General features: G+C 39.0%; 1 protein-coding gene across 1 annotated transcript; it reads right to left on the bottom strand.

Moving 5' to 3' along the window:
* Positions 1 to 297: 297 nt before the first annotated feature.
* Positions 298 to 1,258, bottom strand: LOC142238572 (uncharacterized). Its single transcript, XM_075310263.1, has 2 exons — positions 900 to 1,258; positions 298 to 823 (listed from the first exon to the last, which is right to left on the bottom strand). Exons 1-2 carry the CDS (start codon positions 1,198 to 1,200, stop codon positions 327 to 329), a joined length of 798 nt encoding a protein of 265 aa, XP_075166378.1. The 5' UTR covers positions 1,201 to 1,258; the 3' UTR covers positions 298 to 326.
* Positions 1,259 to 14,773: the final 13,515 nt, after the last annotated feature.

Here is a 14,773-nt window from a genome sequence, read left to right as displayed (position 1 = left end):
ATAAAAATATATCCACACAAAGAAAAATTCATTAAAATTGTTGTGTACCCCAAGGTAAAACATAATATGTTTGAACAATAAAAAGAAAATTTTGTTCGGACCAATCCTGGAAATATATATGCTTGAAGCAAAATGTGTTTGGGGTATATGTTACAGAAGCGATTTTTATTTTGAGGGTGTAGAATCAAGTACACAAAACTTAAATATAAAGACAATTCTGTCTTTGGAACAAATCATGCTTCTTTTCAGTGTACCCCCATCATCATAATAGAAACCCTTTTCAATCCAAATCAAAAAAGTTGAATCTATGGTATATTGAAATTAATTTAAATTTCCTCCAACAATTCATTTAACAATAAATGAAAGTTTCTTTTCTTCTCGAGATTTTGCATTTCAATCACTTTCAACTTCAAATTATCAACTTGCTCTAGAATTTCCATTAAAATTCCATCGATTTTCTTATGTTCAAGACCATTATGGTCATTATCGATATTGGTTGATTTGGAAAATTCCTCACATAGATCATCAACTTGATGTTGCATAACCCCAAGAGATTTCTGCAAAGGTTTAAACATGGCATTGAAATTTTGAATATTATCCGAATATTCTTTGCTTAGTAAACGATTCTTGGGGGCTAGGGATGCCAAAGCAAGGGAGTTTATATAAGGAGTCTTCGTTTTGGGCGTTAGATCACCATGATTCGATGTCACAATATCACCAACTTCTTGCATATCAATGGATCCTTGGGTAATATCCTCCTCACTATTATCTTTGGTCTTAAGAAGCTCAATAGCAATTTCATCATTAGAATTAAAAATTGAAACTAAAAAGAAAGAAATAAAGGAAATATGAAAATTACTTGTGTTCTTTGATAAATTACCACACAATCATTGGCTTACAATCATCCCATTCTTGTGAAGTTACTTTCTTGCCTATTTGATAATAATTATTACTAAGCAATTGGTTCTTTTCCACATAATTATCATCTGTATCCTTGGCCAATTCATTCTCGGGGGGAAAATAAAATTTAAAATTTTCAAAATAATCCTCATCATCGCTGAATAATTTGTAGTCTTGGGTTGCATCTGCATCAGAGTTGATATCATTGGCATTATTTAAACCCCATAAAATCAAAGAAGGTCTTGCTATTGCCAAGGAAGCATAGAAAACTAATAAATTTAATAAAATCACACATTTCATTATTTTTTAAAATTTTTATTAAATTTCTTTATAATTTCACTTTCAAATCACTTGCACAAATTTCTCAAACTGATGCCTTCATATATTTGTCTAATTTTTATACAGCAAATATCCCATATATGCGATAAGAAATCAATTTCCATTATATTTAATATGCGCAATTATTCTCTGCAGTCCTGATAAATATTTGGGAATATTTGCTAATCAAAGGTGTCTTATCAATTTATATTGCATTGTGCTAAAATTTAAATGTTTTTTTTTTTTAAATTTCAATTATTTCCAAAGAAGACAGATCAATATGGTCAAAAATTCCCGAATTGAAGACAAATTCCGATGTACTTGAGATATTAACCAAATTATGTCAATAATCTTTGGTTTAAAAAAATTGTTTACTTAAATTTATGATATGAATTTTCGAAGTTTGCATCACTCTGTTAAAGTCGTATTTAAAGTAAGTCCATTTAAATTCAATTTAAATAAATACCCAGCAAAAAAAGTGTCGCCCAAAAAGTAGTAAAAATGTTCTTTTTGGATCCGGAAGTGGTGCAAAATTGAATTGAACATGGGCTTGTTATAGGACGGATGTCCACCATTTCAACAGCCGTTGCACTGAATTTGCATCACTTCTTAAGGTGTGGTCTCAATTCCATGTTTTGGATGTGAATTATAACAGGTCGGCTGATAAGTCCACGGTCTAACAAAGAAAAACACATTTTTTTTTGTCAAAATTCGTTTTTTATTATTCAACATAGTTCCCTTCAAGAGCGATACAACGATTATAACGACCTTCCAATTTTTTGATACCATTTTGATAGTACTCCTTCGGTTTTGCCTCAAAATAGGCCTCAGTTTCGGCGATCACCTCTTCATTGCAGGCAAACTTTTTCCCTGCGAGCATCCTTTTGAGGTCGGAGAACAAGAAAAAGTCGCTGGGGGCCAGATCTGGAGAATATGGTGGGTGGGGAAGCAATTCGAAGCCCACTTCATGAATTTTTGCCATCGTTCTCAATGACTTGTGGCACGGTGCATTGTCTTGCTGGAACAACACTTTTTATACCCTCCATCATAGGATGGGGATATATTAACTTGGTCATTCCGTTTGTAAAACATCGAAATATTGCTCTAAGACCCCATAAAGTATATATATTCTGGGTCGTGGTGAAATTCTGAGTCGATCTAAGCGTGTCCGTCCGTCCGTCCGTCTGTTGAAATCACGCTAACTTCCGAACGAAACAAGCTATCGACTTGAAACTTGGCACAAGTAGTTGTTATCGATGTAGGTCGGATGGTATTTAAAATGGGCCATATCGGTCCACTTTTACGTATAGCCCCCATATAAAGGGACCCTCAGATTTGGCTTGTGGAGCCTCTAACAGAAGCATATTTCATCCGATCCGGCTGAAATTTGGTATATGGTGTTGGTATATGGTCTCTCACAACCATGCAAAAATGGGTCCACATCGGTCCATAATTAGCCCCCATATAAACCGATCCCCAGATTTGGCTTGCGGAGCCTAAAAGAGAAGCAAATTTCATCCGATCCGCCTGAAATTTGGTACATGATATTGGTATATGGTCTCTAACAACCATGCAAAAATTGGTCCACATCGGTCCATAATTATATATAGACCCCATATAAACCGATCTCCAGATTTGGCTTGCGAAGCCTCAAAGAGAAGCACATTGCATCCGATCCGGCTGAAATTTGGTACATGGTATTGGTATATGGTCTCTAACAATCACGCAAAAATTGGTCCACATAGGTCCATAATTATATATAGCCCCCATATAAACCGATCCCCAGATTTGGCTTGCGAAGTCTTCAAGAGAAACATATTTCATCCGATCCGGCTGAAATTTGGTACATGGTGTTGGTATATGGTCTCTAACAATCATGCAGAAATTGGTCCATATCGGTCCATAATTATATATAGCCCCCATATAAACCGATCCCCAGATTTGGCTTGCGGAGCCTCAAAGAGAAGCAAATTTCATCCGATCCGGCTGAAATTTGGTACATGATGTTGGTATATGGTCTCTAACAATCATGCAAAAATTGGTCCATATCGGTCCATAATTATATATAGCGCCCATATAAACCGATCCCCAGATTTGGGTTGCGGAGCCTCAAAGAGAAGCAAATTTCATCCGATCCGCCTGAAATTTGGTACATGATATTGGTATATGGTCTCTAACAACCATGCAAAAATTGGTCCACATCGGTTCATAATTATATATAGCCCCCATATAAACCGATCCCCAGATTTGGCTTGCGAAGCCTCTTGGAGGAGCAAATTTCATCCAATCCGGTTGTAATTTGAAACATGGTGTTAGTATATGATCTTTAACAACCGTGCCAGAATTGGTCCATACCTGTCCATAATTATATATAGCCTCCATATAAAACGTTCTCCAGATTTGACCTCCGGAGCCTCTTGGAGGAGCAAAATTCATCCGATCCGGTTCAATTTAGGAACGTGGTGTTAGTATATGGTCGCTAACAACCATACCAAAATTGGTCCAATCACACAAAAATTGGTCCACATCGGTTCATAATCATGGTTGCCACTAGAGCCAAAAATAATCTACCAGAATTTTATTTATATAGAACATTTTGTCAAAATTTTATTTCTATAGAAAATTTTGTCAAAATTTTATTTCTAGAGAAAATTTTGTTAAAATTGTATTCCGTTCATAATAAAATTTTCATCATTGTCTAAATTTTATTTCTATAGAAAATTTTGTCAAAATTTTATTTCTATAGAAAATTTTGTTCAAATTTTATTCGGTTCATAATCATGGTTACCACTCGAGCCAAAAATAATCTACCAAGATTTTATTTCTTTAGAATATTTTGTCAAAAGTTTATTTCTATAGAAAATTTTGTTAAAATTTTATTTCTGTAGAAATTTTTGTCAAAATTTTCTTTCTATAGCAAATTTTGTCAAAATTTTTATTTCTATAGAAAATTTTGTGAAAATTTTATTTCGATAGAAAATTTTGTTAAAATTTTATTTCTGTAGAAAATTTTGTCAAAATTTTATTTCTGTAGAAAATTTTGTCAACATTTTATGTCTACTTTGGCAACTGAATTATATACGTATTGGTTCGATCTTTTTTGATTTAATATATACCACGTATGGACTTACATACAATTTAGAAGATGGTGTTAGGAGGTTTTAAGATTCCTTGCCATCGGCAAGCGTTACCGCAACTTAAGTAATTCGATTGTGGATGGCAGTGTTTAGAAGAAGTTTCTACGCAATCCATGATGGAGGGTACATAAGCTTCGGCCTGGCCGAACTTACCGCCGTATATACTTGTTTCTTCTTCATATAGGACCGTTTTGCCGCGATTTGGACCTTCAAACGCTCCAATAACGCCATATAATAGTCACTGTTGATGGTTTTTCCTTTCTCAAGATAATCGATACAAATTATTCCATGCGCATCCCAAAAAACAGAGACCATTACTTTGCCAGCGGACTTTTGAGTCTTTCCAAGCTTTGGAGACGGTTCACCGGTCGCTATCCACTCAGCCGACTGTCGATTGGACTCAGGAGTGTAGTGATGGAGCCATGTTTCATCCATTGTCACATATCGACGGAAAAACTCGGGTGTATTACGAGTTGACAGCTGCAAACACCGCTCAGAATCATCAACACGTTGTTGTTTTTGGTCAAATGTGAGCTCGCGCGGCACCCATTTTGCACAGAGCTGCCGCATATCCAAATATTGATGAATGATATGACCAACACGTTCCTTTGATATCTTTACGGCCTCTGCTTTCTCGATCAACTTTATTTTATGGCCATTCAAAATCATTTTGTGGATTTTTTGATGTTTTCGTCGGAAACGCCTCTTTCAGGCGTCCACTGCGTTCACCGTCCTCCGTGCTCATTTCACCACGCTTGAATTTTGCATACCAATCAATTATTGTTGATTTCCCTGGGGCAGAGTCCGGAAACTCATTATCAAGCTAAGTTTTTGCTCCCACCGTATTTTTCCCTTCAGAAAACAGTATTTTATCAAAACACGAAATTCCTTTTTTTCCATTTTTTTCACAATAACAAAAGTTGCTTCACAAAGGACGCTCTATCTCACAAATTAATTGACTTACAGACGTCAAATTTTGACACGAATCATTTGAAGTTTGGTACTATATAAAAATAATATGCATTTAATACTAGCGACGCCATCTATATGTCAGACCGGGGACTTATCAGCCAACCTATTATATGGGAACATAAACCTTTATGTGATGGCACCAGAAAATGCTGGTCTACACACACCCATAGAAGGAATATGAACATGTTTCAAACATGTTTCAAGAGCAACATGTTACTTCTGCACGGCGACTATGTAATATTTTTCTCGCAAAAATATTCTTTTCTCGACAAACATAACATGCTTTCCGCAAACAGATATATAATTTCCGAGAAAATAACATGGTTTAGACAAACATGTTACATGTAACAGTAAGCTCTTGAAACATGGTTGCTGTGATCATATTCCTTCTCTGCGTGCAGTTGCGAAGGATATAATATGGCCGGCCCGACTTTGCGTTAATCCAATGAAATTTGAAATGTAGAGAACTTGTAGAAGTGTTAAACGTGTTACAAATCGGTTCAGATTTAAATATTTCTATATAGCAATATAAACTTTTATATAGCTTCCATTAAATATAATGGATTTGAGATGGTATCATAAACTTTTGGTCTACCCAGTGGTGGAGGATATAATATAGTCGACCCGATTTTAAACCTTCTTTATTTAAGAAAATGTATTACTAAGCCATTGAGAATACATACGCGAATTTGTAACCCTTAAAAATTAAAAGACCAACATTTAATGTTTGTTTATATTTTTATAAAATTAAATTTTATTGGCTTCTATATAAAACCAGTGTTTTCCAATAATTTTTCTTTTCAATCACAAAAATGTCGATATTCTTAAGAGAAATACGAAAGATTGAAGTCATCATGATCATCTTTGTTAAGATAAGAAGCTTTATCGTTACCATAAATTTCCTTAAATACTGCCTTCAACAATTGATGATAGTTCCAACGTTTCTCAATGGATTGTATCTCTTCAACAGAGGAACGTAATTGATCAACTTTTGTCAATAATTCGGATATTTTTATTTGAAGCTCTTTATGTAATTGGCCATTGTAATCTTCACTGTAAATGGCTTGAGTCATGAAATCTTCAGATATTTTTTGGCTTTCTTCTTGTGCTGATGACAATAATTCTAGAATATCCCCATATTGACGTTGAAAGGCATAAATATTTTCGGAATATTCGTTATTTAAAAGATCAGATTGTCCTCGAGCAAGATTAACTGGGTTTGCATAATGATATGCAGCTTCTGTAGTTTGGAAAGGATTACTGGTAGCTGTTTCCTCATTGTCTTCGCTACCATCGTTGAACTTATCTGCTGAATAATGTGATAGGGTTATTCTTATGTTGCCAAAATTCATGGAATGCTGATATGGGAAATCATCGTCGTCCGCGTTATCATTATCAGCAGCAGTGGAGGCTATATATCCCCATTTTATACCTTCGATACTTTCATTACTTTCTGACTGATTCCTTGTTTCGTCATCATTATCATCATAATCAACATTTGGATTTATATCGACCAATTCTATGGCTTCAGTATTTTCATCAATTTCTGATTTATTTTGTATTTCGTGATCGTCCTCATTTTCTTCTTCATTGAAATTGCTGTGATTTTCTTTACTGCTTTGGTCATCAGTTTGGAACATCTCATCGGAGGCATGAGGATATACCGAATATTGGTGATACTCTGGATCTGAATTTAACTCCTGATTAGATGTATACAATAAACTGGTCATTATTGTAGTTTCTTCTTCAGAACTCTCACTGATATCCGAATCGTCCTTGTAACCATCTACCAAAAGTTGAGGATATTTACGAAATATCAATCTGGCCTCTTTACTCATTCGATGCTTCTTAGGAGGATCTCCATAGCTGTCCACGTAAAAACCATTTAATGTAGTTAGACTACATAGTGTGACGATTGTTATTAAGAATAGTCGCATAATTTCTTGGCGATTTTATTTACACACGTTTTGTTCGGATCGATCGGAACGTTCTACTAAATCGAAAAAGCCTTCCTTGTTATTTATATGAAAATGCAAATATTTTTGCATTTCTAATTTGAATACCTTTCATCGTAGAAAGTAGGTAATAATGAGATTGCCGTTCTATTTGTAACATAGCGAAATTTATTTGCAATCATTTGATATGTATTGCAATCAAATTCAAGTTGCTATTAAAAGGTGATACGGTCAAAATTTGGTCAATATCAGAGATGGTCAGTATCAAACTTTTTTAGGTTTGCGACTGTCGCAAAGTTGTAAACGTCGTAAACGTCACATACGTGTCGTAAATGTAGGAAAAGTAACAAAAGTCGCAAACTCAAAATACTTCAGTCGCGTCAGCTTCGATGATATCCAAGACGATGGTATGTGCGAAGAGAAGGTTTTAGTCCCCACATTTTCCCTATTGCCTTTTGCACGAGTACAGGGTAACCGTGGATTTTCTCGTCCTTTCTTAGCTTTAAGTTCAGTCTCCTGTCCAATATAACCCCAAGGTATTTTGCACACTCACCAACGGGAATTTCGATCCCACGTAAGAAAATAGGCATGACGGTGGAAAAACTTTCACAAATTTCTGCAGAAACTCACAGCGAATGCTGTCATGCTAAATTAAAAAATGTTCAGGATTTCTTCTATTCAAAATTAGGTTTTCTACAGTAGGTTTACGACTTTTGCGACATACGTATTATACCGTCGCAAATGTATGTCGCAAAAGTCACAGTTTGTGACAGGCCAACCCTGGTCAATATAAACTTGGCGTATTTCTTTCAATTTTGCATTTAAAAAACCTGAACACCCCTCATTTTGAAGGTGTGTGTGTGTAGAATGTTGCTCCTGTTTTGATTTTCGAATTCACTCTTCAGTTGTCAAAATGCCACCCAAGCAAGAAGAGCAGCGTATCAAAAATTTGCTCGCACATCGCGAAAATCCGAGCTACTCGCACGCAAAGCTGGCAAAATCGCTAAAAGTCGCCAAATCAACCGTTACAAATGTAATTAAAGTGTTTGGGGAACGTTTGTCGACAGCCAGGAAGTCTGGATCGGGGGGAAATCGAAAACCGGAAGCCGCTGAGACGACAAAGAGAGTTGCCAGTAATTTCAAGCGAAACCCTAACCTCTCTCTCTCCGAGATGCCGCAAATAAGCTGGGTGTATCGTCTACAACCGTGCATCGAGCCAAAAAACGAGCCGGACTATCGACTTACAAGAAGGTAGTGACTCCAAATCGCGATGATAAACAAAATACGACGACCAAAGCGCGATTCCGGAGGCTGTACACGACGATGCTGACGAAGTTTGACTGCGTGGTAATGGACGATGAAACCTACGTCAAAGCCGACTACAAGCAGCTTCCGGGACAGGAGTTTTTTTTACGGCAAAAGCAAGGAGAAAGGTAGCAGATATTTTCAAGCACATAAAACTGTCAAAGTTCGCAAAGAAATATCTGGTTTGCAAGCCATCTGTACCTGTGGCTTGAAAAGCAGCATTTTCATAGCTTCCGGGACTGTCAACCAAGAAATTTACGTGAAAGAGTGTTTGAATAAACGTCTGCTGCCTTTCCTGAAGAAACACGGTTGTTCCGTACTGTTTTGGCCGGATTTGGCATCTTGCCATTACGGTAAAAAGGCCATGGAGTGGTACGCCGCCAACAACGTGCAGGTGGTTCCCAAAGACAAGAACCCTCCCAACACGCCAGAGCTCCGCCCAATTGAGAAATACTGGGCTATTGTCAAGCGGAACCTAAAGAAGACCAAAAAAACTGCTAAGGACGAGCAGCAGTTCAAGGCAAACTGGCTTTCTGCGGCGAAGAAGGTGGACAAGGTGGCTGTACAAAATCTGATGGCAGGTGTCAAGCGTGAGGCCCGGCAATTCGGATTTGGAAAAGCGAAAGCCTAACTGAATATTTTTCCTGAATTTTATAATTCAACATGAAGAAGACATTTAATTTGATTTTTTAAATAAACGATTTCACAGATTTACACGCGTTTTCCCTTTACCAAATTTTGACCGTATCACCCTTTATTTCTAAACGTCTCGCCTGACACCTGGCAGATGTATTCCAGTGACAGTTAATTTTATTGTTTACAAGCTTGCAAACACATTTTCATCTTGCATTCAGAAATTAGGGCCCTTCCGCAGTTACCACAAATGTGAATAAATCTTTTTTTCCTATGCCATTTCCCATTATCGTGATACTGCCAGTATTGTGTCGCGTCCAAAAAGTTTGGGAGCTGAACATATCGGGAAAGCGGGTGCGACACATATTGATTTGCGGCAGTCGATGGCCGTTTTCGAGTTGAGGAACACAGAGTCCAAGGATTTTATTGCAGTTTGACTGTCTGAGTATATATTAATGCCCACTTTTTTGCAACATTACTTCTCAGCCAATTCGCCACCTCTCTTATTGCTAATATTTCAGCCTGAAAAACACTACAGTGATTAGGTATTCTTTTCGCTATTCGAAGTTCCAGATCATTAGAATATACTTCGAAACCCAATTGTCCATCCAATTTGGAGCCATCAGTGTAGAAATCTATATATTCTTTATTCCCCGGGATCTGTGTGCACCACGCCTCACTGTTGGGGATTAGAGTCTCAAACTTTTTGTCGAAAAGTGGACTCGCCAAAGTGTAATCCACTAAGTTAGGCACATCTGGCATTATTTTGAAGACAGAACTGTGACCGTAACCTTTTTCCGACCACAGCGATAGTTCGCGCAACCGCACAGCTGACTGTTTGGCCAAAATGTCTAAAGGCAATAGATGCAGCATGACATTAAGAGAATTTGTTCCTGTCTTGCTGAATGCGCCTGAGATACACAAACACGCCATACGCTGAACTTTGTCTAAACTTATTGGGTGGTGAAGTGCCGGCCACCAGACTACAACACCATATAGCATTATAGATCTAACCACTGCCGTGTATAGCCAATGCACAATTTTTGGTTTTAGTCCCCACTTTTTTCCTATTGCCTTTTTGCACGAGTACATAACTACCGTTGCTTTTCTCGCCCTTTCTTCAATATTAAGCTTAAAGTTCAGCTTCCTGTCCAAAATAACGCCAAGGTATTTGGTACACTCACCGAAGGGCATTTCAATACCCCCTAAGGAAATGGGCCTAACCGTGGGAGTTTTGCGATCTTTGCAGTACATAACTAGTTCTGTCTTTGCAGGATTTACCCCAAGACCATTGTCTTTCGCCCATTTCTCAGTCACCCTGAGGGCCCTCTGAATAATATCTCTGATTGTGGATGGGAATTTTCCCCTGACTGCTAGAGCCACATCATCTGCATATGCCACCACTTTTATCCTTTCTTTTTCTAGGGTAACCAGAAGGTTATTTATAGCAACATTACAAAGAAGAGGTGATAGAACTCCTCCTTGGGGAGTGCTATTACCTCTCTCCATGCTAGTTCTTAAATAAATATCTATCATCCTCTCCAGAGTCTTAAGTAGGAATGAGGATAAGCTGATTGGTCGGAAATCCTTCGCCCTCGAGTGAGAGGCTTTTCCCGGGTTTACTTACCAAAGACGTCAGCTGAAAATGCACACCTTTGATTGGCAACCAGAGATTCAGAGATGGTACCATCGGCCTCTATGGCGATAGAGTGGACTGCCATAGCGTCCGATGGTCGCTCCTCGCCCATATTCTTAGACCGTGGAGTCAAAATAAATGCCGAATATTAGAAAATATTCTAAAGGCAGTATTGAACAGACAAACATTTCGGCCGCAGACGATGAACATTCGAACAGTCTCAGCATTATTGCACTCAGTACGCTTCGATGGCTTAAAAATGAGGTTCCTTGCTTCATTTCTACCGCACAATGGTCACCAAAATCTCCGGATCCTAATCCTTTGGAGTTGAGCCTTTTGCATATATAAAAAATACCATAGTATCGTTCATTTCAAGGTCGCGCTTCGCCAGGAAGGGGCCAAAATACCGCAGAGCAAATTTTGTGCTGGCTTTGTCGACCCTTTGAAGGCCATAACTCACGCCAAGGTAGTCAAACAAATCTCAACTGATATCGCGTTTTTTTCGACATTTTCACAAAAAAAAGCGAAGACAATAGAATTTTGTTGCATTACACATCATCCACCCTACACAGCATAAATTTCTTTCCATAGACATCCGTTTTTGCCATCGATGTCGACGCCAAGTCCCGAATCACCTTTTCACAGACATGGTTACCTAGTAAAGGACAAAGCAGTAACATAGCTACCTATGTTTTTCCAAGGTCTCATCATTCTCAAAACATATCCAACATGCACCACCCTCTGGTGCTCTTTTTCGTTACGGATGTGTTCCCAATACTAGGTACGCGGTCATTATTTCCACGACCATTTTGAATAGTTCTTCAGACTTTTCTAGTCTGGGTCATCCTATAGTATTTTCCTGGTCCTTCCAACCAGTGAATTGATCCAAATCGCTTTATATGTCGTCTCCCATGCACATTTATCCCACTCGGTTCGCGTTATCTCTATGGGCTTGTGCGTTATCAAAGTTCCCTTTAAGTTTTATCTTATTCCGGCAAGTACTGGCAAACATATGATGTGGATCCTGCCATATTTCGAGTATTCGATGACCTTTCCATTACAATAAGATTCGCGATCGAACTGTAATGTCCGCTATTGTCTCGCGACAATCTGTGAAATGTTCACATTTTGTGGCCTCGTGTTATTTCCGAGGTAATTAACACATTCCGATATGACAAGCAGTTCTGGCTGTAGAATTATGCCGTGGTCCGGTAATCGAAATAGGATCATGGTTAGATTAGGTTAGGTGGCTGCCCGATATATCAGGCTCACTTAGACTATACAGTCCATTGTGATACGACATTGGTGAACAAGAGAGAAGTTCACCAATGTCGTATCACAATGAGTGCTGTCTGATTCCATGTTAAGCCCAATAGCCGAGTCCGAACGGCATTCCACATTCCAGTGAAACCACTTAGAGAAGCTTTGAAACCCTCAGAAATGTCACCAGGATTGCTGAGGTGGGATAATCAACCGCTGAAAAATCTTTTTGGTGTTCGGTCGAAGCAGAAACCGAACCAATGACCTTTTTTATGCAAGGCGGGCATGCTAACCATTGCATCACGGATCATTGTGACTAGGTTCTCGACATATATGTTATGCCCAGTCCTGTCCTCCCACCCATCTTCGGTCCATCGGTGAAGCAGTTATTTCCCTTGGGTATTTGGTCTGGGGATCCATTCGCTTGGAATAATATTACTGGCGTCAATCCGCAGCTATGGCCACATTATGTTAGGTACACGATCATGGATTCTTGCGGTATTAACCCTTTCGTGACCCCACCATCTCCCCTATTATCCTTAGATGGTTTGTCTTGTTTTGTGTTTCCCTCCATTCTCCCAATATCTTAAATATCATCGAAGCCTTGGCGGCGTCGCTTTTGATCTGAACCTCTATAGGTCTTACGTCCAAGGTTCTGGTTGGCGTGGGCTTCATTGCCCCAGTTATACCAAAACAACATGTCGGTTGGACCTGTTGTAAAATTTCTATGTTGCACTTTTTCTCCACTGATGTCCACCAGACTATTGACACGTACATCACCTTTGGAATCAGGCCCCATTTGGATTCCACCGCTATTCTGCACAGTGCCCAACATCTGTAGGTTTGCCATAGAGGATCCACTTTTCATCACCAATAATGATGCGAAAACAAACCTCCGCAGACCTCATAAGAAATTCGGCGTGGAACGATGGGGAATGCAATCTTCCCATTTTAATTGGCTTTATGGTGCGGTACCTGTGGTCACTAGTGGATGCCACGTTAGGTGGATGATCGCTACTACATATATAGAAAGTAAAATGAATGACTTAGCGTTATGGGAACAATAGCCACTGCCCTATTGGAGGCACTGATGGGAGTATGCCAACTCGATTTGCACATAAAGAAAACAGCAGGGGTGACACTTATGGGACTTAAAAACTTGGATACACTGGAGAGCACTGTTTGTAGTCATACGGAACTTTTTGCCGAGACGGACTATATGGCGATTGAGAATGTTTATCACCTTAAGACGAGATATATTATATCAAGTATTGAAGAGTGGGAGGAACTTTCGGAACACCGAATATGAATACAAACGGATCGAAAATTTACAAAAGAACTGGCAGCGGCATGTGTTGCAGTGAACTACGAATACGGGAATCTTACATGTTAGATATCGATTGCAGTATCTTTTTGGAAGAAATTTCTGCTGCTTAGTTGCTATTGATGAGGTCGTTATTCAGAAGCAATATCAGCTTCTTCATCGGCAGTCAAGCAGCTATAAAAGCCTTGGAAAAGGCATACATAAGGTCTAAGGTAGCCAGCCGCTGTCGTAGAGAATTTAGGGTTCTCACTGAACAGCATAATGTAACTCTGTGACAGGTACCTGGGTACTGTGGAACTACGGGAAATAAAGAAGAAGATGTACTGACTAAAGAGGGCAGACGTACTGGCTAAGGGAGATATTATTAATGGAACGAATGCTGAACGAATAGTGGAGGAAAATTTTCCGCAAGGGCGATATCGTATCTTTACAGGATTCATGTCAAATACGATGAACTATAGTGAAGATGTTGGGTCTCTTCGGAAGGTTGTGAGGACCAAGTTGATGTGGGACTAAACGAACTGTAGGAATTGCGAAATTCTGATCGCGATGGACATACAGGAATTGCTACATGTAACAGGTTGGCTGATAAGTCGAACTTTTGTGATACCATTTTGGTAGTACTCCTTCGGTTTTGCCTCAAAATAGGCCTCAGTTTCGGCGATCACCCCTTCATTGCAGCCAATTTTTTTTCCCTGCGAGCATCCTTTTGAGGTCTGAGAACAAGAAAAAGTCGCTGGGGGCCAGATCTGGAGAATACGGTGGGTGGGGAAGCAATTCGAAGCCCAATTCATGAATTTTTGCCATCGTTCTCAATGACTTATGGCACGGTGCGTTGTCTTGGTGGAACAACATTTTTTTCTTCTTCATATGGGGCCGTTTTGTCGCGATTTCGACCTTCAAACGCTCCAAAAACGCCATATAATAGCCATTGTTGATGGTTTTCCCTTTTCAAGATAATCGATAAAAATTATTCCATGCACATCCCAACAAACAGAGGCCATTACTTTGCAGCGGACTTTTGAGTCTTTCCACGTTTCGGAGACGGTTCACCGGTCGCTGTCCACTCAGCCGACTGTCGATTGGACTCAGGAGTGTAGTGATGGAGCCATGTTTCATCCATTGTCACATATCGACGGAAAAACTGGGGAGTATTACGAGTTAACAGCTGCAAACATCGCTCAGAATCATCAACACGTTGTTGTTTTTGGTCAAATGTGAGCTCGCGCGGCACCCATTTTGCACAGAGCTTCCGCATATCCAAATATTGATGAATGATATGACCAACACGTTCCTTTGATATCTTTAAGGCCTCTGCTATCTCGATCAACTT

Source organism: Haematobia irritans, chromosome 5 (genome assembly GCF_050003625.1).
Source record: "Haematobia irritans isolate KBUSLIRL chromosome 5, ASM5000362v1, whole genome shotgun sequence".
In the NCBI taxonomy this organism is placed as follows: Eukaryota; Metazoa; Arthropoda; class Insecta; order Diptera; family Muscidae; genus Haematobia; species Haematobia irritans.
The sequence above is the reverse complement of the archived record's forward strand: the minus strand, read 5'-3'. Positions and strand labels throughout refer to the sequence as shown.